Here is a 25,399-nt window from a genome sequence, read left to right on the forward strand (position 1 = left end):
CCCCACGAAGTACAGACGGTATGGCGGAAGCATTTGAAAATTGCGGAAGCCAACTCGTCTGTTCTAAGAGACTAGTAAGATAGGCACACAACACCGGCCACATGTTCTGTGTCCCTGCTTTAAATCCTGCACTGCACCACGCCTCGAGGAGGAAGGAATGCCCATGAGGAACGAGGTAATGTTAGGCGGCTATAAACAGATGCGGCTGGTTGCAGGCAGCTGGATGTTGATAGTGGTAATTAACACATGAATTACGGTATTAATTAATGCTAGGTGTTGACGAGGAATTAATCCATGATGAGATAGGCATAGCCTACTTAATTAATAGTAATTCATATATGACTCAGTCTGTTCATCAAACATACTAAGCATCAATTAATGGCTTAATTCATCATGAGTTAAGCATCAATTAATGCACATGTGTGCACAAGTATTGTAAAGTGTTACCCATTAAACTGTGGGTACAGGTAGCACACACCACCAGCGCTAGGCCAGGTCCAATATATTTCTTCTCCCTGTGTGACTTGAGGGATCCCCTGCCCCAGTAAACATACTGTCAGGTCATTGAACTTTTAGTCATGTGTGTAATGAGTAAGCAGAGCAAAGAGGAAGACATGTCAGAAAAGCAGATTCAGTAAGTTCCCAAGTTTCAGTAAGATAAACCCATCCAGATGTGATGACATCACACGAGGACGGAGGAAGTAGGAGCTGGAGCATTTCCACATTTCATTCATCGACCCCACATGATTCATGATGACATTCATGCAGCTGAGAGGACACCAGCATGGGACTCGCTCCCTGTGTGACATCAAGTTACCCAGTGACAAGAAGGAAGGTCAGCTGTAAACTTGGCTATAGGTTAACGTCAAAAAATATACATGAAACTATGTCTCATCCTTCCTTCCATACATAAGCAAATATAGAGAAAAGTTATCTTAGTACACCATTCCAGCTGTTTGAGGTTACACAGGAGCAACATAAAAGTTCCAGTTTTTGACTGGGTTACTAAGGCCATGTTCACATTACAGGCAAATCCAATTTGCTGCTAAAGTCATTAATCATCATTATCTTGATTGGTTTCCCAAATCTGATTTGGGAGTGTGTCCACACTGCCACAAATCTGATTTGGGCAAGTGTTCAAGTCGGATCTTTGTGTCCAGATACAATGAGCCAACATACAATGTTTCTGGCAGTGTTTGCATGTCTGCTCTCTGCTCTTCAAGTCCCTGCCCCCTGCAAAAGACACTCTCAAATCTGATTTGGGTGATCAGCGCATCCTGAAGTCACATCAGTCGAAAGCAGATTGGAAACTACCTCCATATGTGGTTTGGGACAAGTGACACAAATCAGACTTGGGAGCGTCCAGACCGTCCAGACTCATAAAACCAATCTGGATAGAATCATTAATAGGTCACTAAAGTTCACAAATCAGATTTGGCCTCCTAGTCTGAACATGGCCTTAAAGACTTGAGGGCCAATTCTTGGTTTCCTCAATGCCTAAGAGGTGTTGCCATGCAAAGCCTCCACTCCTGTTTCTAGTGCTGCTTTGACTTTCTCTCACCTCAGCAAGCTGCAACTAATTCCTCGCTTGTTGTGGAACGACTGGGCAGCTCCGATTAATGTCAAGATAGAAAAAATGACTGTCATGTGTTACCAATGATCCTAAAATCAGTTGATAATTGAAGTAGGCAAAATTGCATAAAAACGTTAGTATTTACTGAACAGATGCATATAAACAGCTTTACAACAGAACATATCGTTCACTTCATATACTACTACAAATATGAAAGCTGATTATTTGTAAAAGTATTTGATGACAGGCAGACAAGTCATTTTCATGTCTGTGATGTTCATAATATCCACATTGTACAGGTTTTATTATAGTATAATTAGTCAAAACAAATGATAGCTATGTCACTTTATTGGACAGTTACTAACTGAGCTCTGTATTTCAATAACATCAGTATTGACAGTATTTCAGGTTATGTCCCAAATACATTTAAAGCCTACAGGGAACTTCAGCCCTCTCAACAGGTTTACATGTGATGTTGACCTGCAGGCGCTGCAGCAAACACACACAATGACTGAGCTGCCACTGAGCAGGGATGGGCAATATGGTTCAAATCAATATCACGATATTCATTAGGATATTTTTTTTAATATTGATGTACTGTACATTGTACACATACATTATATCACACTATAGCTGACATAAGCAAATTCACGTTATATAATCTAATTATTGTTGATCCCATTGAACCAAAAGATAATATTGAATTATCGCCCAGTCTCTAGCACAGAGTATGGTCACTTTACAAACCTCGTGTTTAGATTGAAAAAAGGAGCTTTAAAATGCCACAAATGTTCTGATGTAAAAAATCCATCTATGACAATAAGCTGCCCCTTGTCTTTAGTCTTTAACACCAACCCGGGATATGTCAGGGAGCACGACAGCCTTGCTCTGTGTCTTCTTAGGTCCTGAGTCACTGTCCAAGTCTTCTTCATCATCATCATCATCATCATCATCATCATCCAAGTCTCCAAAGTCACCATCACTGTCCAAGTCATCCAAGTCCTTCTTCCTTAGCCCACCTCTTATCTTCTTCTGATTGCCGTCATCTTCTTCCTGCTCTTTCTCATCTTCGTTTTGTGAGTTTATCCTACACAAATAAAAAACAAAATGAAGTAAAGTTTAAACTGGTGTATCGATTCGTTTTCTTTCACTAATATAATACCACATAAGAGTAAAATCCTCATGACATGGTTAGTAGGATATCAAAAATGGAAAGAAGGAGCTGTTAGGAATTTAAATGACAAGATTTAATGGGAAGTAATTGTACCTGTGTACTGCAAAGAGTTTAACGAACAGAGTACATCTTCAAAAAGGTGATACGGTGAACAATACCGCAACGCGTTTCAACCGTTGGGTTTTCGTCAGGCTGTAACGGTTTTCGAAAATCTGCCCAAGCCTACTCCTCAGGGTTAACATGTTTATGTAGAAACGGTTGTCTGTGGGGGTGGGGGGGTAGAAAAATGCAATGCTCTGGCGGACCACCAGGCGGAGCCTGCAGACCACAGACAGTTTGGGAATCACTGTCCTAGAGAGATCAAGAGGATGATAAATGGGAAGGAAGTGATGCAGAACATTTGAATGCAGCCACTCTGTGAGTGAGGAAGGCATGGTGTGGGAATGAAATAAGGAATCAAAGTGAAAATGCTGAGAATCAGCACTAACACAATTATGTTGTAATGTATATCATGTCCAGAGGATGGCGCACTTGTTAAAGGAATGCAAAAAGAATGTGGTTGTCTACAAGCAAACCTGGGATACGAATAGGAAAGGAAACTACTTTTACCCATTTAATCTTTGTCCAATAACAATACACATCAATATGAATGGCCTCTTTTCAAGTCACTGGTAGTGATGTGGAGAATAATCAATTTTATTTGTATAGCCCTAATTCAAAAGGATGTCTCAGAGGGCTTTATAGAGATTATGTCTAGCTAAGCAGTATCAATAAACAGGATTGAACAATCTTATATTAGAGAGAGAGGGAGGGGTAGCGGGGCAGAGAGGGGATAGAACAGGGTGAGTTAGGGGGAGAAGAGAGAGAGTAGAACAAACAGGGTATACTGGGTGGGAACTGGGAATAACAATACTATGCAGTTGTGGCATGGCACATTAGGCAGATATAGGTTTTTAACCCATCAGATAGCAGCAACGGAAATAAATGGCTAATTTATGTAAGAACACAAACTGACTTCAGAGCCATAGAGAGCCGCAGGAACGAGTCCGGAAATCATCGATGCTAACACTCCTGGTTCTTCACTGTTTTTGCCTATTCATAGCTTTCAAGGGGCGTTACGTGCTGCCGGGAACGCCCACCTGACGGTCAAAAAAAAAACTTGTTCATTCTGCTGCCCGCCGAGTCGACTAGTTTCTCACGCTGTTTGTTTTAGAGCTGCACGCTTTGCATATTAAGGACACGTCAATTGACACGCAGCCGCCCCGTGAAGTACTGTTCGAGCGGACGACAGCCCAGGCATCACTTTTTAGCAATAGTCTCACTAATCCCACAGTGGTTTACCTGCTTTTGAGATCTGCAAAAAATAGTTTGCTTCTGTCTCACCCGTTCTCCCTCTCTCTTCACACGCGACGAGGGCTGGGCTCCACAACATTATAAAAACGAGTCCGCACTCCGCACGCAGTCTCTTGTTGTGAAACAATTTCCCACGAACTGCCATGTGTTGGACAGTAACGTTAACGATAGTTCGGTTTGTTTGAAGTGCCCAAAACGTGTAGTTTGTTTAGATATCGTTCTTTTTCAACGCTTGATAGATGGTCTAAATATTCCTGACTGGAAACTGGTGGAAAAAAGACCGCTTTTTGCTGCAGCTGCGTCTGGAGTGTTCAGCGCCATTGATGTTTTGAGTTTTGACCGCCAGAAGGGGCGTTCCTTGTACTTACGTAACGCCCCTTGAAAGCTATGAATAGGAGTTTTGAATGGGTTTTTGGCGCGATGCTTCTAATAATCTCTCTGGGCAACACTCTAGCATACTGTATCTCTCTCTCTCACACTCACTCACTGACTCTCTCTCTCTCTCACACACACACACACACACACACACACACACACAGCAATAGGGAGAAAAATAACAAAGTCATACTCTCACGCTCTCCCTCCCAAACACAGCACCATCCAGGGGAAGACACTACAGCAGTAACTATAGGACTATGTTATTATAGAAACACTGTAAGCACAGATATTATAGGAAATGCCTGCTACTGTATCATACAAGCAGGCCTACGGGCTTATTGTTTCCCTACATAACTCTATGCATTATGTAGGCAAGTGAGACAATTTCAGCCAAAAATGGGTTATCTTGAGCATCGCATTAATTTTTAGCATGGCATGTGAGCCTACGTCTTTACAAACGCCTTGAGGCTCAGAACAATAGGGGGCAGTGTGGATAATAGGTGCAAACTGTGAATCCATACAAAAATGGCCTAATGTAGACATGGCCTTAGAGACAGTGGCTGGCAGCCAGGCACACTACAACGCAACTTCAGTTTGAGTTTTGGAACTGAACGTGGGTCAGCAGCGGATCAGTTCGTCTCTGGTTTCGGGGTTCGGGGAGGCCGGGGTAGTGTGGATGCAAGGCGTAAACGTAGAAAAAGTTAGGCGGTATTAGTGTGGATGTAACACTGTAATGGAGGAGCACTTACGGGATGACAATGTCCTCTTTCTTCCCGCACTTGGCGCAGAGCTCTAGCTGAAGGGAGCAGGGCTTACAAATGATGTGATATGCATCCTTCACAGTCTTTTGAGAACACTTGACGCTGAAATAAGAACACACACAGTTGAAATAACCCAATTATCAGATGGCATTTTCCATCAGCCCCCCTTCCACTACATTCGTTCATCTGAACCTGTTCTACTAAAAGATCAGGCTACTTCAGTTGTGGAGTGCCCCTTTCTCTTGATCATTAGTTACAGGAGAGCAGGTATTCTGCCTCCATTAGATGTGCACCAGTGAACTCACCATTTTTTGGGCTGTGTTAGCGATTTGTATTTGTTGTACTTGACTTTCCACTGCAGCACGTCCTTACAATGTTGGCAGAGTCCGGCATGGGTCTTCGATTTTGCCTTCTACAATTAAAAATGACAGGAGCACAGAGGTAATGTCAATGGTTTTAAATTTGGCTATACTACACCACAAGATAATTGTTTATCCTCAAGGAGAAGTTGCATGGGCTGTATTAGCTGAGTATAACTTAATGTAATTGTTAAGTTATTAATGTACGCTAATAACAATGCAACCTCGTTCTTTAGCTAATAGTCAGATAGCTAGTATCAGTATGTTAGACATGCAGGCTATTAGGCTAACCACGCGACTTTTATGTCAAGCCTTTTCACATACCTTCACTTGCACAGTCGCTCCATATTTGTCGTTTCTGTAGCCAGCGCTGTTTTGATGCTTCTGGCTCCGCGACCGAGATGCGTTACCTCTTTGAGAACTCATCTTATTATTGACTAGTCATTAACGCATGTTTTCTCATAAGAAATACTTCCTAGCATGCGAAACACTGACCCGGAAGTATTATGGACAATTCGTGAGACGTCATTAAGGTCAAAACGTTGAACCCTTTGCTTTCCTCGACAGTGATCAAAGTAACGTTAAACGGGGATCTGCCCATCATCAGGTACAAATACATTTCTTATCCAACACTCTTTCACTTTGAACAAAATATTTTGTGTTTAAAATAAAATAAAAAATATCGATAATCATCAAGGAAACGCCTCGAGTGATACTGGTTGGGCTTTGCCCTTCAATAGTATTTTCCGATAGGCTTCCCAAACAGTCAATCAAATAATTACGTCATCACTTTGCGGTTTCGCCAAAGACCCATCCATAAATATCAATGTGTCATACTATTGGTGGGCACGTTTGATCAGCCTCTTGACTATTGGTTCACACAGCTGTCAGTCACCACATCTCCTTCCCTAGAAGCCGAAGACAACAAGTCAAGTGACAATCGCAGGGAAAGCGATGTTTCATAGTCAAGCAGCAGCACCCAACCAGCACAGCCTTCAGGCAAGCACAGACTTAATTTTATAGATTTGTTAATATTACCGATGTCAGCGTTTTGTTATATAGATGTAAACGTTCTGAATGTATCAATGTCGTTATCGTCCAGGACCATATGAAGACCGAGCGAGCGGAAGAAAAATACATTTTGGGGGTTGTCTGGACCGGAGGACCTAGCAGTAACGTTAGCTAATAGTAACTCACGACTGCTGTCCGTGCCAAGAAGGACATAACGTTACACAGCACACTTCTGTGTGACACTGCAAGCAGACGAGACGAACAGAGGAGAATCTGGCCAAGGATAACCTTGTCAATCTCTCAGAATTCGTTAGCTTGGTGTGAAGATAAATCGAACAACCGTAACGTTAGCCAATATTGTCATCTCAAAATAGAACGAAAACAAAACAAGCGTCCAGCCACCGTCCAGGTAACGAGATATGTTCATGTTTTCCATTCTCATTCTCTCTCTCTCTCTCTCTCTCTCTCTCTCTCTCTCTCTCTCTCTCTCTCTCTCTCTCTCTCAATCACTCACTCACTCACTCACACACACACACACACACACACACACACACACACACACACACACACACACACACACACACACACACACACACACACACACACACACTCCCTCTGTCACACACCTGTCAAAATGTCATTGTATTTGAGATTAAATTCGCACACTTGTAAACTAGCCTACATTCACTGTAATCTCGTTGATCAGATTGCTCTCTCCACCACCATATTACAGTGCATGAGTGTGAGGCTCCATTCTGCTTCCGTGGCAAAGAGATTATGGATTATTCTGGCGAATGTTGAAATAAACAGCCTCTACAATTAATTGTGCTACCAGTTACGGTGCTCCATTTGGGTTGTTCGACCTTGCAGCAGAGTAGCATTCATAGACCAGCTGGATCTGAACACAACACACACTTAAATGCACTCTTTAGCCTATCATTTGATGCAAGACCATTTTTGTCTAAACAGACAATAGTGTTCTTCTCTTATCTGAGCCATTTCTCCGTATTCACACAGAAGCCTGTGTAGTTCAGTGTATAGGGTCAAACTACAAGGCTGTCTCCAGAGCCACAAAATTACAGTAATGAGTTTGCAAGGCATTCCAGGAAAACCAGATTATGTCATCTTGACCAACCAGCTTTGGTCTGACCAAAACCAGCTCTGCAGACACCTCTGTTTGGTGCTACTAAAAACAAAAGCATCCTTAACATGTCAAAGCGAGCCTTGGGTGTGGATGCAACACGGGTGTGGTGGATGAAAGAGGGAAGCTTTTTAGTCAATACTGTCTGAGTGGCTGTGGAGCCTTGAGGCAGACGGCCCGGGGGAAAAAAAATCATCAGCACGACTGTATATTTATATATATTTCCGGTGATCTTGGCTGAGGAGAGGCCATACATTCAGGGGAAGGGAATCAATAGTGAGTGTATAAAATAACCACACAAAAAAGAAACTCTGAGCAGGCCTGGGGAAGCTGCTCCTTTTCCACTTAACAAAGACGAGTGTTTGTGCACAGAGAGAACATCATGCAATAGTGCGGCTGCATGTCTTCACTGTAGCATGTGGCAATGTGGCTTTTCCTTGTGATCGATCAGCAGGGGATGCAGGGATTGTTGGTTAAGAGCCCAAATCTGTTGTTTGAGAGGGATGGAGTTGTGTTTTAGCATCCGGTAAGGCATGCTATGAGCATGATAGAGAGAGAGAGAGAGGGGGTCAATTGCCACATGACCTCGCAGTAAAATCACCAGTGCATCATGTGAGAATTGTTTCAATTATTGGGTCTAAAATAAAGAGCCTGGTCTCCTACCTGCTCTATTTGTAAAGTGCCTTGAGATAACTTGTTATAATTTGGCGCTATATAAATATAAAATTGATTGATTGATTGATTGATTGATTGATTGGTGCTAAATATCAATAAGTCATTCTGTGGTTCTGCCTGACTGATCACATTGATTCCTTGCCTCCTGGATGTTTCATGCACCTTCCTTCTCCTTCAGCTTAATATCATTCTGTCTGTCTGTCTCACTCCCTCACTCTTAATTCCAAACAACGTTCACAGCAAATGTTTCTACTGCTAACACACCATTCCCCGCTCTCCCGCTCCACAGTGTTTTGAGGATGAACCACCTGTCCATCAGTGAGCTATGTTGCCTGTTCTGCTGCCCGCCGTGCCCCAGCAAGATCGCCTCCAAGCTGGCCTTCCTGCCCCCGGAGCCCACCTACAGCCTCATGTGTGACGAGAGCGGCAGCCGCTGGACCCTGCACCTGTCCGAGCGCGCCGACTGGCAGTACTCGCCCCGCGAGAAGGACGCCATCGAGTGCTTCATGACGCGCACCTCCAGGGGGAACCGCATCGCCTGCATGTTCGTGCGCTGCTCGCCCAGCGCGCGCTACACGCTGCTCTTCTCCCACGGCAACGCGGTGGACCTGGGCCAGATGAGCAGCTTCTACATCGGCCTGGGCTCGCGGATCAACTGCAACGTCTTCTCCTACGACTACTCGGGTTACGGGGCGAGCTCTGGGAAGCCCTCGGAAAAGAACCTGTATGCTGACGTGGACGCCGCCTGGCAGGCACTCAGGACACGGTAAGGAAGGACAGAGATGGATGGATGAAGGAATGGATCGAGGAGGGGCAGTGCAGCCTGGCAGGCGTTCAGAACCTGATGATAAGATGGGTGAATGGATACTATCGAGTGATGGTTAAAGAATGTGAGGATACTGGTGATAGAATAGTCTGTAGTATGGGTGAACATATAGATGGAGGGGAGATAGGAGAACTACAAAATGTGTCTTCTCAGAACATGCTAATTAGGGACAGAAGGACGAATAGAAGGATGATAAATAAAACCTAAACGGTTACGTAAACGATTCTTGACAAGCTCTCAGACAGTGTTTTATGATGTATGCCTCATGCGCACTTTGAGGGGGGTTGAACCAACGACCTGCTTCTGGAGACGGTTTGAAAAGCATCGCTCGGCTTTAGCTTGAACACCGTGAATGCTAGTCGAGACGTTATGCTCTCGATCACTCATGCTTTAGTCTTGCATACTGTACGTTATCCTCTCCATCACATGCTTTAGTCTTGTATACTGTACGTCGCTGTGTGACAGTTCAGTGTCTTTATACTCTCAGGTTTGCTTTAGTTAAATGGTCCTCCTAAGCTTTCCTCTACACATCTTGGGGAACATGAGTGACATTTTCAACTCTGTAAGCAGTAGTCTGGATCGGTTTCCACCGCTTCTGGACCTGGCGGAGTAAACCAAGGAAGCGGAAACAGTCTACCGGAAACGTGCACCAAAAAACGTCTGTGTAGCCGTTAGCTTGACGCGAGGTTACGTTAGCTAGAGCCTATCGTTAACGTTATGTTTGTTATCTCGTTAACGTTATAATTGTCACAATCGGACGTCCGGTAGGTCCATCTTTTGTTTTGTTGTTTTATTTTTTTATTCTGTCTATTATTCGGTCTAGGCCGGAAACAGCCGAGAGGCGTAAGTCGAGTATAATACAAACCAGGCTCTTCTCCTCGGGAAGAGCCTGGTGACGCGAGGCTAGGAAGCAGTGAGGAAGAGTCATTGACAGCTTGGCATTGGTGGACATGAAACTAGTAAGCATTCTGTTTTTCAGATTGTGTCAATGTGTACAGTCATGGGAAAATTGCAGAAGTCACAGAATTAAATATTTCCAAAACATTCGGTGTTAGGTGCGAGGTCGGCCTTCACCCAAAGTAAAGGAAGGCACAGATTTGTTGCAAAGCTGTATCCAAGGAAAATGGGCAAACATGCATTGGATATTACAGTAAGCTACAGAGAAACCCCCTGTCACAACCCAGCAGGAGAAGAAAGGAATGTGGAGTCAGAAGAAACTGGGCTGTGATAGATTGATAGAAAGGAGGCGTGACAGAGATAAAGGGACCACAGAGACATGGAGGGATAAGAGTTGAAGATGTGAAGGGTCTAGAGAGGAGCTGGGTGGAGGGTTTAGATTGAGCTGATAAAATCCTGGTTGGAGGAGTGCTATTTTAGTAGGAGGAATGGCATGGTGTTCCTGAAGGCAGATGAGGTTTCTTCGCTAATATCGGCTAGCCGTATGCAGAGAAACTGTGGGCGTGTGTGTGTGGGCTTTCGGCCTCATCTCTTGGCTCAGCAGGCGTGGAAGCTGCCATCCCCCTCCACCCCCACCGTCTGTCCTTCTGCCCAGCCCCATCATGTCCCTTCATCTATCTTCCGTCCATGTATCTGAGGCTCTGCTGCGTAGCCTCGCTCATCCTCCCTTTTCATCCTCTCTTTCTTTTGTCCTCTGACCTCCTTCCATCCCCCGCTCTCCTCTCAGTCCATGTCTTTATAGCTGGCTTACTGGCAGAGCCTTTCAAATACAGATTTTACATCAGAAAATCCCGCTTATATGCAGGGTTTTTAAAATGCAGGTAAACCTGATATTGACCCTTTCACATTGCCTCCCGGACTCATCCCTGTCTGACCACGTCGAGTACACTCATGCTATTACTCTTAAATAAACCAGTAGATTGTCGTCACATTGTTTCCAACATGCATAGAAATGGATCTACCGTAATCATGTTATTTGGTGATGCAGTAGCTCTGTACTCACCCTAGGCTCACATGGTCAGTCCCAACGTCTTATGTCTTCCTACGTTTTGCCGTAGGAATTCACACACACACACACACACACACACACACACACACACACACAAAACGAACCCGCTCCCGACCTAACATACCCAACGCACACACACATTTTTATAATTTCACCAAAAAAAATCTCTGGGAATTTCCATCTCGGGAGACTACTGGATTATCCTAGCCAATCTGGGAGGGTTTGCATTGCAACCCTATCTGAACCCCCAAAACGCCGTTGTCATGTGAACGAAAGGCTAAAAGTTAGACGCAACAAAAGTTTTCCATTTGATCCAGAAATGGTTCTCATCTAAACAGGCCCAGGTGGGATCCTACCAACATACACAGAGACACAAACACAAGATGCATTATTTTCTCTCTTCCTCTCTGCATAAATAAAAAAAGGTACATGTACACACACCTGTTCTGTCAGAGGACAAGATGTAGAGTGGGCGGGGTCGAGTGTGTGTGTGTGTGTGTGTGTGTGTGTGTGTCCACACGCGTGTGTATGAAAGTAACGTGTCCACTATGTTTGTGCCTTTTTGTTTATGCCGAGTTCTGCGGAAGAGGAGAAATACAAGTTCATCCAGAAGGCCTAGTTGTTGTTGCTGTACTTCCTGCTGGAAGACAAACAAATGACTCTTGACGGTGCAGCCACATCTACGCGTCGTTTGACGCGGGCTGACGCTTGGCTGTATGGACGCTTGACGCTTGGTGGCCGTGGAAATCCGGAAGCAGCAGCTAGCTCCCAAGCTAGCTGCTGCTAGATTTACTTTGCTTCTTTGAAAATTGGTGGTAGAGAGGAAGTGGAAGAGGACAGGAAGGTTAGGATAGGTGCTAGGACGAGCTCAATTGGCTAGCTTTGTACTTTGTCAAATTCCACCCCGCCCCCTCTGTCGCCCACTGTCGCTTCACAAGCCTGCTACGCGTCGTCTGGTCTCCCAGCATGCTTTGCGAGGCGTCGAGCAGCATGTTCCAATACAAAGTGGATGGGCAGCAGCGTTAGCCCGCGTCAAACGTCGCGTAGATGTGGCTGCACCGTGAGAGGACAAGAGGGGGAATATTCAGGAAGACAAAAGGCACGGAGGGGAGAGAAGAGTCAAAACAAAGTGAATCAGGAGGAGGAGGAGTGGACTGGTGAATGCTCATCCTGAATAATGAATGTTGACGGCAGCTCTGTGTTCTTCTTCATTTGGTAAATTAATGTCGTCGCTAGCCCGATAATGTCATTGGGAGGGCCACCGGCGCCACCACCGCTAACAAAATGTTACTGTTGCTTTGTGTTAAACAGCTGCTAAATGACCTTCGCCTTGACTGTCGCTACATATGTGCCACTTTGTCCCAAACTAGCGTCCAGTACATAGGATGTAGTGAGCGCTCTCCTCTGTAGCAGATGTCTTCCTGGTTTTAAATAAGGAAGCTGGCGATCTAAACAGGAAACTCATTATCATTCATAAAGATTCTATATACAGGAAATAGGCCACTGCTGCTGTGGAGAAAAACCTGCTTTTCTGGTGGCTAGACAATTACGAGCTGTGTGTGCTCGTGCGTGCGTGCGTGCGTGCGTTATCCAGCACAATTCACATCTCTGACTCTGAAACCTTTCTGCATCTTTCCTCTTCCTATGCACATTAACACACTGAGGGAAACGGGATGATGTGTATAACTGTTCTGTCGTGCTGTCTTTGTTTGCCTGACTTAATTTCTTCTACTTGTCCGACTTGTGTCTTGTGTAGTGAGTTATACCAGACAGAGACTTTTAATATTAGATAGACACCCCACTCCAGTCTCCGCCAATTGTAAGAAATGGTACTCTTCCGGTCTCCTAAACGGGTGTGGTTATCAGCTTGTGATTGGCTGTCTGTCAACTTCATTGGCTGACCAGTCTCCTAAGTGGCGAAACCTCCGTGGCACATATACCGGAAGTGACTTGAAGTTGGGGGTGTCGTCTATCTATATTAAAGGTCTCTGGTTATACCATGGGACCTCTTGCTCCTCCCACACAGTCATGACAGCACAAAAAATTACCGTTTAAATTTCATTGAATCTCTGCAGAACAGAATCGGGCTTTATCACAATATGCTTGATTGCTTTTGATTTGTGTGTGTTGGCTATTTTCATGGAAGCTCAGTTGTGAAGTCTCTCTGTGTGTGTGTGTGTGTGTGTGTGTGTGTGTGTGTGTGTGTGTGTGTGTGTGTGTGTGTGTGTGTGTGTGTGTGTGTGTGTGTGTGTGTGTGTGTGTGTGTGTGTGTGCGTGCGTGCGTGCGTGCGTGTGTTTCAGACACACTGCCCTGATTGCCTGTCTGATTCTTTTTCTGCACACTGTGTGGCTTGGCCTCTGCGTTCATTGGCTGGTCCCCAGCTCCAAAGACTTTCATTGGAGGAGAGTTCTTCTAAGTGCTAAATCTGTCTGGTGTTCAATTCAGAAAGCAACATGAAAGCTTTTGTTACCAAGCGAGCGTATTGACAGAAATGGTCTCTCTTTATATTGTTTGTCTCAGTCTTCATGGCCTGCTGCTAACTGATGTTCTGCAGACAGCCTTGAGCTCTTTGTCACTTTGCTTCTGTCAGCTTGCATTCAGCTGCAGAAAGCAGCAGCAATGTCACACTTGACAAACTTGATGTTCAGGGGTTGGATCCCTTCAACTGTAACCTAAGGCCCACTACAGAGTAGGATTTGTATCAATTAATTTGACATTGAGTTGATAAGCATCTTTGTCTGCTGTAGCTTACAGTACGGTTAGCACCTACTGTACTTCAAACTGTTTTTATGCCTGAAGGCTGTTGTAAGCATTGCTTCATTGCTTTTTGCATGGATGGCACACTTGCAATATGATTACATACCTGATTTCAGAAGAGCATGAAAGCAGACAGAAATAATTTTGTGCACAGCAAGAACGTCCTGGGTTCAATTCCCGCCTAGGATGCTGTTGACACAGGGGCTATGTCTCCCCATGCCTTCTGTGCCTAGTGCCCAGGTGGGCTATCTCGTGAAAAGGGCCTTTCTGTGTGGAGTTTGCATGTTCTCCCACTGCTCCCCTAGGGTTTTCTCCATAACATCTCTATGGACCCACACTAAAAAACATGCAGAAGATCATTGTCTGCCCAGCGGCGGTTGGAAGAGGTTGGTCCCTGGGCGCTTCACTGTAGCTGCCCACCGCTCCTGGCCAGCCTGTGGTCACGGCACCTCCAAAAGTGTGTGTGTGTGTGTGTACTAGCTGCCGTTCACATGTGTGGTGTGTCATCTGTGACAAATAAAGATGAGGTTTGTCTGTCCGGTTTCTAACATGGGCTGTTATCTCATACACCAATATCCCTCATATCTGATTCCTGTTGGCTAAAATAGTTGTTGTTAACCAACTTGTTGGCATGTGTTAGGGTATAATAATCACAGTAATATTGACATTTAGTCATCCAATACTCAACTGTTGTTTGAAGTAGGCTAGGCTCAGGTGTATAACAGTACTAACACTGTACTCACGTCCAAAATGCCACTAGCTAATTTGCCTAGGCCAACCAAGCATTTACATTCGTCAGACAAGCTGTTCGTTTGCCTACGTGTATCAGAAATGATAGAGCTTTCAGAGTTGTAATAGTTCTAACAGCTTTTGTGTGTCTGTCTATGACTGTGAATCAGGATAAAGTCTTTGGAAAAACCTCTTGAAGATCACATTCACATTAGGACTGCACGATATGTAAAAAAATATATATTGCTATTATACTGACAGATATTGAGATATGCGAAACGATTTTAGTGGGAATGGTCATTTTTGTATTTCATTTTCACTGAGAAAAAAATGTGATATGATTTTTTTTACTGGGGTCTGTACCAAACAAGCATGTTTCCTTACGTCAAAAATCTGATTTATAGGCCGGGACACGCTGCAAATAATTGCAGGATCCTGTGATTTAGATATTGCACATGGCCATATTGTGATTGTGATTGTGATTGATGGTGTGTGATCGATTGTGATTTGATTAATTGTGCAGCCCTAGATCAGATGAGGGGCCTCCAGGAACCAGGACATGACTTGAGATTCACAAGGTTTCAACTTACAGTATGTAGAACGTATGTAGAAGCATGTGTGCATGTACTGTATCTCATGCCCAGCTGTCTCGTGGTTTACGATCCTTCAGTGATATTGAATAAGTCTATAAGCTAGCCTCTGGCTGTCAAACTAATGACCAGTGGAACTGGGTTAGGTCACTGAGCACTCTTGGTTCTTTCTCAGCAATGCCTCATTACGCACTCATACAGTTGGAGTCATACCATCAGGTCTACTAAGTACACACATGCTCACACAGTGAGGCCCTCTCGTTAGTACAGCTATTACAGTAGGTTTATACGCAGTTAAGATACAGGCTACTTTCTAGGATTAGGTCAAGGACAGAACTATCCACGGAGTTGGCCTCACACACAGACCTGGATGTCTTTTATCACATGACATGCCTATACTCTAGATACGAGTGCACATTTTGCATATTTGTATTTGGTCTTGTCACTGTGCGATGTGTGTGTAGAGCACTATTGAATCTATTCACCTGATGTAGAAGAGACCGTCTGGCTTGAGAGACTTAACAGGAAGTGTAAATTCAATCGGAAGTTCCGATTGTATTTACGCTTCCTGTGACTCATAGACCTAGTCTGACTCATGATGTGAGTCAAACTAGGTTTGACCAGGTGAGTCAGACTAGTTTGAGCAGGTAAAACAGACGGTGTTTTGAACAGGAAGTTGTGATACAATGGGTCAAGTGGGCGGGGCTGATTGAGTGTTTGTTAATTGAGTGTCACTGTGATAGAAAGAGGGCAGACCCAGCCTTTGAACCCTGACGCTGAACATGAATCTACTAGATTAAAAGGCCTCTCTGCATGGCCTCGCTTCAGTAGACTGTCTACATCCCGTGTGTCTCTTGTGTTGGATCAGATTCACTGCCTGAAGAAGAGAATGGCCCTGATGTCTCTCTGTCTTGATGCCTTTTGAAAACAGAAAAAAATCGACCTATCACTTGGGAGTCCCAAGTGTCTACTTGGAAGGGAGTAGATTCTTTTATATAAGTATGTAGACTCTACAGTACATACTTGTATAGCCTGTTTTACTGTTCTCCTCGGTCATATGAAAGTGGGCAGCCAAATGGCATTTAGCTAACTGTTACCAGCACCTCCTTGGACAGATTCTGGAGCCTAAAACCACACGATACACACGTTCTCTTTTGTTCAGCCATGGGAGGAGATGAGAGGAGAGGAGAGGAGAGGAGAGGCACTCCCTTCTGAGCAGTAAGTCAGTCAGATGATTCAGATTGATATTATATGAGTCAGCAGGTTCACACACACACACACACGACCTCCATTGTATAATACTAATGATTGTGCATACTATGATGTCAGTAGAAGTACGGTATGTGTGTGTCGTGTGTACCATTGGCTCAACTACTATCACATGGAGAGAGAGCGAGGAGGAGAGGAGAGGCTAAAAGTTATTGACTGAGGAGAGACAGAGGGAGTAGGACTAGCTAAACAGAAGCCATCAGCCCATTTCCTCCCTTTCTGTGTGTGTGTGTGTGTGTGTGTGTGTGTGTGTGTGTGTGTGTGTGTGTGTGTGTGTGTGTGTGTGTGTGTGTGCGTGCGTCACTGTGTGTGTGTGTGTGTGTGTGTGTGTGTGTGTGTGAGACACTACAGAATAGCACTGTATCATTTTCTTTTGACTCTGGATTGGAGGCGGGCCAGCAGTCAATCCTGCTAGTCTAATATTGACTGGTAGCCTAGCAACTGATGTCCAATGAGCTTTCAGACTGAGGCCTTCCCAATACTGTGGGCAATAAAAACCCTCACATCCTGGTCAATCATAATATTGATCAGAATCAAAACACCACACACACGCGCACACACACACACACACACACACACACACACACACACACACACACACACACACACACACAGAGAGAGAGAGGGGCAACCCACTGTGTAGATTAATTATTTTCTTTCCCTCTGCTGTCATTGGCTGATCGGGCCAGTAGTAGACAAAGACTCCTGTGTCCGTCTAGTCATTTGGGTGGAGTGCAAAATAACTCACCTGGCCGACGGAGACAGGAGCCAGGCCTAGTGATGGTATTTGCTGGGTACACAACCAGCAGGTCTACAAGTCTCCTGGCTGTTTCATTCTCACCGTCTTCATCTTCCAGTCATTCTTACTGACTGACTTTAGTGAACGGCGTTTGAATCGAGTGTTGAGCTACATGCTGTGTAGTCTCGCTAGCCAGCCTCTCGGCTAGCGAGACTACGTGCTGTGTGATCTCAGCTCAGCTGTTTCCTTTACAAATGTGAATAGGCAAGGACACAGTGGGAGGAGGAAATGAGTGGAAAAGCTACAAAGCACAATAGGAGACCATTGGTAAAGTCTTCACTAAAATATCCCATGGCTGGAGTACAGATGGGACGCCAATCTATGGAAAAATTACCATACATACAGTACATACATACATACATACATACATACATGCATACATACATAGGGTTTGTTTGGGATTTCTTAAAATATCATAGCGACTGCTGCGATGATAATATGTTTGGTCCACAGGGAGCAAGAGGTGAGCAGCCAGAGAGAGAGGAGGAGGAGGAGGAGGGGAGTGATGTGATGCATAATAGATGTTATTTGTGTCAGAAGGCTAAATGGATGAAGGTTTGGGGGAGGTGGAGGAGGAGGGGTATAACCACAGAGCAGGGCAGGCTGTGGCTATAGGTCAAGTCTGTTGCAGCTCAAATTCACTGAGTAAATAGTAAACAGTGGAGTGGTGCTAGCCCGTGCGAGGATTCGTCCTGGCCTGGGTCCAGTTGGGTTGGTCAAGGCCAGCTGTGGTGCGCTTTAAGACTAGTGCAGCCGCAGATCTGACCTGCATTCTTATCATCCCAGACAAACTGTGTTTTCTTTACATTGCCTTTTCATTCCCCGGATTAGTTTGAGGACAAGCCACAATGCTTGATGGAACCAGAGGTGGCAGCAGGGTGCGGCAGTGTAGGATCAGGATGGTGGTTAGAGGACGCTGTCTCGTGCCTGCAATTAAGTCACAAGTTTCGACCCTCGCATCATCTGCTGTGTTTCATAAGTGTGTGTCCTCGCGACTCCTCGGGGCAAAACACCCCATACCTGCTCCGGATAAGAGTATTCATTAGGGCTGTGAATCTTCACTGGCCTCACCATTCGATTCGATTACGATTCATCTGTCAACGATTCGATTCGATTCCACGATGCATCTCGATACAGCTCAAAGTATTGCAGCTCCAAGTATCACATCCTCAATTTTCTGTATTATATTTAGTATCAAGTCCCTTTTTTACTTAGAAACTTTAGAAAGTGCTTTAAAATCTGAATGTCAACAGAAATTTTAACCTAAACGATTCAACGATTCATCTGTCTTCGATTCGATTCACACGTCCGCATCGATTATACGATTCATTTTGACACCCCTAGTATTCATGGCCAAATTCCTCGAATGTAAAGATCTACATTACGTAGAGCATGTTCTATTTGCCTTGGCTTTGCTGCGCTTGCTATCATTGTATAGCGTGATGTGCTGTGAGTACGCTGTCAGATGATTTCAATTTATCGTCCCCATTTCAACATTGCATTGGCTGCACACAGTGTTGTTGTGACATCCCTGTGCTGACTGTGTTTGTGTCTCTGGGGATGGGCCAGGCTGTAGTGGCCTCATATCGCTGATATGGAGGAGAACATGAACAAGATAAGCGTTATCCTTTTCAAGATAAAGGTCTTCTCTAGGCGTGCACTGTTTAAACTGTTCACAACAGATGACAACAAACATGCAAGACTACTATGACAAGACAAGCTCTTATTGTGGACTTGGAAGTTTTCATGCTACAGCTGGAGGCATGGCTGTTCAACTTTAGGATGCAGTTGTAACTTGTGAGGTCCTAATTGGAGGAAAAGTCTCAAGTAATTCAGAATAGACCCTTTTCATGTGGGGCATTTTGTGTCGAAAAGGGTTTCCAACTTCCATGATTGGAAGTAGGAAAACCTCATTACTGTTTTACTTGCACCTGTGTTTACCCTGCCTTTTCGACACAAAATGGCCCCCGTGAAAAGGGTCCATCCATTAAGATGCAAGGCTGCTTGTGAGCGGTAAGCATCCAAACAACTGTGATTTACTTTCATCTCTCCTGGGCGAGATCAATATTGAGCATCAGCCCGTAAAGTGTACGGGCTGATGACAGGGACTGTAAGTCGTTAACCATGGTTTATGACGTAAACCAGAACCAGTCATCTCTGAAATATTTTCTTTTTATCCTGGGTTGTGAGAAAAGACTGTATGACCTGTCCTACTATGACCTGTCCTACAGTACTTCCTCTCTAACCAGTTTGCTGACCTTCGACCTTCCCGTCCAGCTATTGTTCACAGCTCAACAGGAAAAGTGGGGTGTCTCTTACGGCAAGACCACTGTCCTTTAGTCCAGTTATCTACACCTTAGCTAGCAAGCCGAGGAGGGGCTGTTCGCACCTTCTCTCTTGTTTTTCTTTCTTTTTTGTACCATAGAAACGTTTTATTGACGTAAACTCATTTTATAAATCATTATAAACATATATTTAAAGAGATACTCAACACCCCCAAAATCAGAGGTATCAGCTCAGCCGTTGGTCATGTCAGTTTTTGAAAAGGAGGCGGTCAAGTTTGAGACTTTCAAATCCGCCCACTCCACATTTGGATAGGATGAACTTTTGTGGAGTGGGCAAATTTCATTAGCCAATGGAGGCAGACCTCTGTGCAGTTCCTGAGTATATCAGAAAAAAAAATCCGTCTGACAGAGGTGACTTCTCATGACGGAGTTGACAGCGAAATGACGGAATTGACGTCATAATAGAACAAAATAGTACACACATTAAAAAAAAATATATAAAAATGGAAGTAGCCTACTTAGAAGTATTTAAATAACTTAATGGAAAATAAAGTAGTAATTTCAAACACATTATTCAATTATTAAAGACAACTGTCACCTCCGTCAGCATAGATGTCAACGCCATCCAATGGAATATCTGACAGTTATTTTTCAAAGTTGCTAATCTCAATTGGATTGGAATGATGTTCAACCAAGACAATACTTATAAAAGCCCTAAAGCAGGAGTTTGCAGTCAACTAGTTTAAATTAATACATTTTGTGGCGGTCAAAATCTCTTTGTGGGGATCCGCCACAAATAGATCAATGTATGGGAAGTGGGAAATACGCTGCTATCGAGGCTGTTCTAAATGGATTAAAAGTACCAATTACTTTTAAATTCAAACAGCACTCTCATTTGAAGGCATTTATTCAATTGGGAGATGTTTTTTTGCGTTCTCCGCACTGGATTAGATTCAGGCAGATACGTTGGTCTCTAATTGGTTGGGGGAAATATAATCGGATCCCCCTCCCCCAAGTAAATCAGTTAGAGTGGAGGTGATGTCATACTGAAATCGGTTAGAGTGGAGGTGACCATGTCATACTGAAGAAGGAAATGTAACGAGTTGACAATTCAGTCTGATATCAGACTCGGGTTAGTGGTGATCTAACACTGCAGCAAGCCTTTCCCATGCCATGCCAGTATTTTTCACCCCTATTTATACCTTGAGAAGGCCTCACACACCAACAGTCAACACTTCCTCCTGTCCACTAATTAGTATGTGTGCATTTCCATGTCCTAGTTGAAGGGAATCTGCCACCATTGAGATGAACTCGTAACACTTGAGTGAGGCCTAATTCCCTTTATGGCAGTACATCACTGCAGGCGTTCCTTTGCAAAGGTTGTGTCAGACTTGTGATTGTAGAGATCCTAACGATAATCATATATCACAGCACGTTTGTGTCAGACATTGGTTAATGCATTGTGTTTATCACAGCGTGCCAACGTGTTATTGTGCTTCAGTGGTAGAGACGTGCTAAACCTGTAATGTTAGGGTTCCTAATTATAATACTATAATAGAGTGGTGTAGAGATTGTGTCAAACCTGTTGGGGTTGTCCAGCAGTGGTAGAGACACTGCAGTGTTCTCGGACTAGTTTCAGGTCGTCAGCTGACTGCCTGCTAGAGTGGGTCACGTTCTCCATAATCAGCTGTGGAATGTCTTCTCTTCCCTTTCCCCCCCTCTCACTCTTTTTCCCTCAGTTTCACTGATGATCTCTCTCTCTCTCTCTCTCTCTCTCTCTCTCTCTCTCTCCTAGTTCTGTTCTCTGCTGTGTTATAGTTTCCCCTCCAAGTCACAGCAGGGGGGCTCCAGTGGTGGTCTTCTGTTCAGCTGCTTCAGGAAGCAATAGAATGCCAAATCCAGTGGACCTTGGCTGTATTGTGTGTGTGTGTGTGTGTGTGTGTGTGTGTGTGTGTGTGTGTGTGTGTGTGTGTGTGTGTGTGTGTGTGTGTGTGTGTGTGTGTGTGTGTGTGTGTGTGTGTGTATGGGAGCTTATATCAGAAGGTCGGTGAATCACTGTCCCATGCGGTTTTATCTGATAATGGAGTGTGTGAGTAAGGCTTTGTTAGCACGTGTGTGTGTGTGTGTGTGTTTGCTTGTGTGTTTGCTTGTGTGTTTTTTTGCTTGTGGAGCAGCTTGGGAATGGGAGGGACATGGGAGACTAATTGATAGGTTGTTTGTTTGTTCGTGTACTATGTGCTGCCTATAACACAATTTTAACTAGAACATATAATTGGGGGGGAAAGCAGTGTCATAGTAGTTACAACAGGGACATGATAATTGTTCCCTTTTTTTGAAAGTGAACTTTCCGCAGTGGATTCCAAAATACAAAAAAAAGATAGATTAAAAAAACACCCACTCATTATTTTACCAGTCAAAATGCTTTAAATAATACAAAGGGTGTGATTGGGTGCCTGCCAGCCTCTGGTAGCATAGACGATCGTACCGCTTGGCCGGTGGCTAGTGTGAACCCTCCCCCCCTGTTCTTGATCTTCAGTGAAACCGTGAATCTGTGTCCTTCTCCCAGGTATGGCATCCGTCCAGAGAACGTGATCGTGTACGGCCAGAGCATTGGCACCGTGCCCTCCGTGGACCTGGCTGCTCGCTACGAGAGCGCCGCCGTTATCCTCCACTCCCCGCTCACCTCTGGCATGAGGGTGGCCTTCCCCGACACCAAGAAGACCTACTGCTTTGACGCCTTCCCAAAGTGAGTGGACTAACTGTACAAACACATGGCGAGTGGTGTGCGTCAACACAAATTAACTCATTCACTGCCAATATCTGACTGGCATTTTTGGCACAGGCCAAGTATTTCCATAATGTTTGGTCATCTTTCAAGACCCACAGTAAATTCTGTACTAGGACTACAGTGATGTCCAATACCTCGAAATGAAGATCTAAGTCTCTACTTTCACCCCCAAAAAGAAAGTTAGCTTTTAGCATGTTCTGTACTCTACTTATAACCCTTTTTATACACCCCATGTTCACCAAAAAAGCCTGTCTGGGAAGAGAAAAGGGAGAAAAAAGCATTTTTGTAAAAGGGCACAATCTCAGGCATAACTCACTCTCAATTCTTTTATTTTGAACTGTATTGACATCAGACATGTAAATATTATTCGTTAGGACACAAATGACAAAAAAAAAAAAAATATAGGCCTATATATATATATATACACACATGAAGTGCTTTTTTTTTACATTCAACAATACAGTTTACTCGGTGTGAGTGTGCAGACAGACAGACAGACAGACAGACAGACAGACACACCGACAGACAGACAGACAGACAGACAGACAGACAGACAGACAGACAGACAGACACACACACACACACACACACACACACACACACACACACACACACACACACACACACATCCCCCTTTTAGATTTCTAACCCAACATAGGATAAGCAATAACCACGCCCTGTGGCGCTGGGATTGGCCAGGAGCAACACTGGAGGGCACGCAGCCCAGCGATTTCATGAACCAACTGAAGAGCTCTTGAGAAGGACAGCGGGCTGCTGTGAGTGCCTTCTGCCCGCTGCTGCCTAGCTGTTCCTGTGTTTATTTTTGATTTGTTCTGGTCCTCGTCCTCGTCCCTGTCATATCAACTTTGCTATTTGATCGTTCCCGTTTTCCCCTCGGCTATTCAACACGTCCTCACCGCCCTCGCAAACTGATCGATCATTTCCTCATTCCTCCGATGATCAAACACATCTCTTGATTACTTTCTCCCGTTTTCTCCTGGCTGGCACAGAGGAAGGCGACTCCAGCTCGTGCAGCGCGCCGAGGGCGTTTCAATGGCGTTTCTCCTGTCTGCACAAGGAAGCGTTACCCGTTTTGCTGCTTTTCCTCTTGCTCAATTTCAAAACAACAGCTGCGGTATGTGTTTGATCGCGTGCTGTCGGCTACCCTTTGAAGGCAGGGACCTGTGTCTGTGTCACAGGCTGGGCAAGTGTTTGCTGCAGGCGCTGCACCAATAAAAACAAAAACACGTCAAACACGTCCTTGGCGGGGAAGGCCATTGCTGATAACACGTCAAAGACGTCATTGGCGGTGAATGAGTTAACCTGCTGCACACGTCTATTAGCTAAGAGGCCCTACCCGCTTCCCTGCACAGTTAAATCCAGTATAAATACACAGCATTTAAAGCACTGCATAGTGCTGCATGACAAGCAAGCTAAACATGCACTCATAAATGAACAGATGTGTCAGATGAATTCAGACAATGTCCGATTCTATGAATGAGTCACAGTGCTTAGTAAATATGCTCAATAGCTTCCTCTAGTGGTCAGTCAGCAGACTAGCTGCTCCTTTTCTCCATTACTCAGAACTTTCTTCTTCTCTTCATTTGCTTGTAGTGCATTTTCAACCTCCTGTCGTTAGCCTTTTTTGCACAGTTTATTATTACGCTCACCCCAACCCAATTCACATGTTCTGTGTGTGCTTATCTCTCCCTTAACTGTCCGTTTCCTCTTCCTCCCCACCTCAAAGCATCGACAAGATCTCCAAGGTGACGTCACCGGTGCTGGTGATCCACGGTACGGAGGACGAGGTCATCGACTTCTCGCACGGCCTGGCGCTGTACGAGCGCTGCCAGCGGCCCGTGGAGCCGCTGTGGGTGGAGGGGGCGGGACACAACGACGTGGAGCTGTACGGACAGTACCTGGAGAGACTCAAGCAGTTCGTAGCCCACGAACTGGTCAACTTGTAGAGGGGCGGGGCGAGGCGAGGTGGGGGGTGATGGAGAAGAGGGCGGAGAGGGCAACCGTTCACACAGCACCCGGAGGAGCGCTTTAAACAGTCCTTAGCCCGCAGACTGGTCAATGTGTGAAGGATTTTTTTAGAGAGGTGGGGTGACGGAGTAGAGGTGTCGTGCTGTTGTCTTAGAACAAGAATATGCCGGTAGAAGCGGTATGTCGCTGTGTAGTGCCGAGTCTACGGCGACAGACTTCTATCGTCATTCAGCGCCTCTCCACCTGTGAAGCCCTGCTCCCCCCCTGGCCGGGGGCCTGCCAGTACCGTCCACTCCACATGCTGCAACTGTGAACTTTAAGGCACTCATCCTTTGGAAACCCATCTTTTTTTGTTTGTTTTGCTTTTACATTTTTTTGTTCTTTTTTTATCATGTTGAAAATTGCACATAGTGGCTATGTGTGAATGAGACAGGGGGAGAGGATATGTGCACAGCAGAACGGACAGACAACATACTGCGTGCATACATATGAAGACTGTGTGAATGTGTGCATCACATTTTTGCTGCCTTTGAGAAGGACATGGTCCACGGTCCGACCTTAGTGGAGACTTCTGACCAACTATTCAGAGGCTTTTGAGGTTCTGAGGAACTGGACTGGACCAACATGGATCGGACTGTCTCTAACCCAACCGACCTCTGTCTGGCTGTCAGGTCAGGTCTTACCCACTGCAGTCACCATGGTTTCTTTTTTGATTATTGTTTATTTTGTTTTGTTTTTATATTATACATAATATTTGCACGTATCATGTGACTGAGAACTGTACAAGACAAAACTGACATATGATCTAGCTGTGCCAGTGTTGCCAAATGTTGAGTATAATATATTGCAGAGACTTAGAACAGACACACAAACAAGTGTACTTTGTACGAATGACATCTAGAAACATCTCCAAAGCTCTGTTAGCTGTGTAAAGGCTTATTCTCATTCTTTCTTTTGTCTTAAAAAGAGGTACTC

The 25,399-nt window shown here is 44.7% G+C and overlaps 2 protein-coding genes across 2 annotated transcripts; one reads left to right on the forward strand and one right to left on the reverse strand.

The window, feature by feature from the left end:
* Positions 1-1,914: 1,914 nt before the first annotated feature.
* cUnh9orf85 (chromosome Un C9orf85 homolog) lies at positions 1,915-6,062 on the reverse strand. Its single transcript, XM_083645238.1, has 4 exons — positions 5,923-6,062; positions 5,545-5,651; positions 5,228-5,341; positions 1,915-2,660 (listed from the first exon to the last, which is right to left on the reverse strand). Exons 1-4 carry the CDS (start codon positions 6,022-6,024, stop codon positions 2,411-2,413), a joined length of 573 nt encoding a protein of 190 aa, XP_083501364.1. The 5' UTR covers positions 6,025-6,062; the 3' UTR covers positions 1,915-2,410.
* A 652-nt stretch (positions 6,063-6,714) lies between these two features.
* On the forward strand, positions 6,715-24,402 carry abhd17b (abhydrolase domain containing 17B, depalmitoylase; the record flags this gene model as incomplete). The annotated part of the gene is made up of 4 exons (XM_083645234.1): positions 6,715-7,018; positions 8,715-9,191; positions 22,214-22,393; positions 24,183-24,402. Exons 2-4 carry the CDS (start codon positions 8,725-8,727, stop codon positions 24,400-24,402), a joined length of 867 nt encoding a protein of 288 aa, XP_083501360.1. The 5' UTR covers positions 6,715-7,018; positions 8,715-8,724.
* Between the last annotated feature and the right edge of the window lie 997 nt (positions 24,403-25,399).

The sequence above is a fragment of the Poromitra crassiceps genome (assembly GCF_964638095.1).
Source record: "Poromitra crassiceps genome assembly, chromosome: 10".
In the NCBI taxonomy this organism is placed as follows: domain Eukaryota; kingdom Metazoa; phylum Chordata; class Actinopteri; order Beryciformes; family Melamphaidae; genus Poromitra; species Poromitra crassiceps.

Excerpts from the sequence above, each read along its gene's own strand:
- cUnh9orf85 (XM_083645238.1), bottom strand. The coding sequence starts at position 6,024 with ATGAGTTCTCAAAGAGGTAACGCATCTCGGTCGCGGAGCCAGAAGCAT. Across the intron at positions 5,342-5,544 it reads CTAACACAGCCCAAAAAATG|CGTCAAGTGTTCTCAAAAGA; the intron begins GTGAGTTCACTG and ends TTCTTATTTCAG. Across the intron at positions 2,661-5,227 it reads AAAGAGGACATTGTCATCCC|GATAAACTCACAAAACGAAG; the intron begins GTAAGTGCTCCT and ends TTATTTGTGTAG.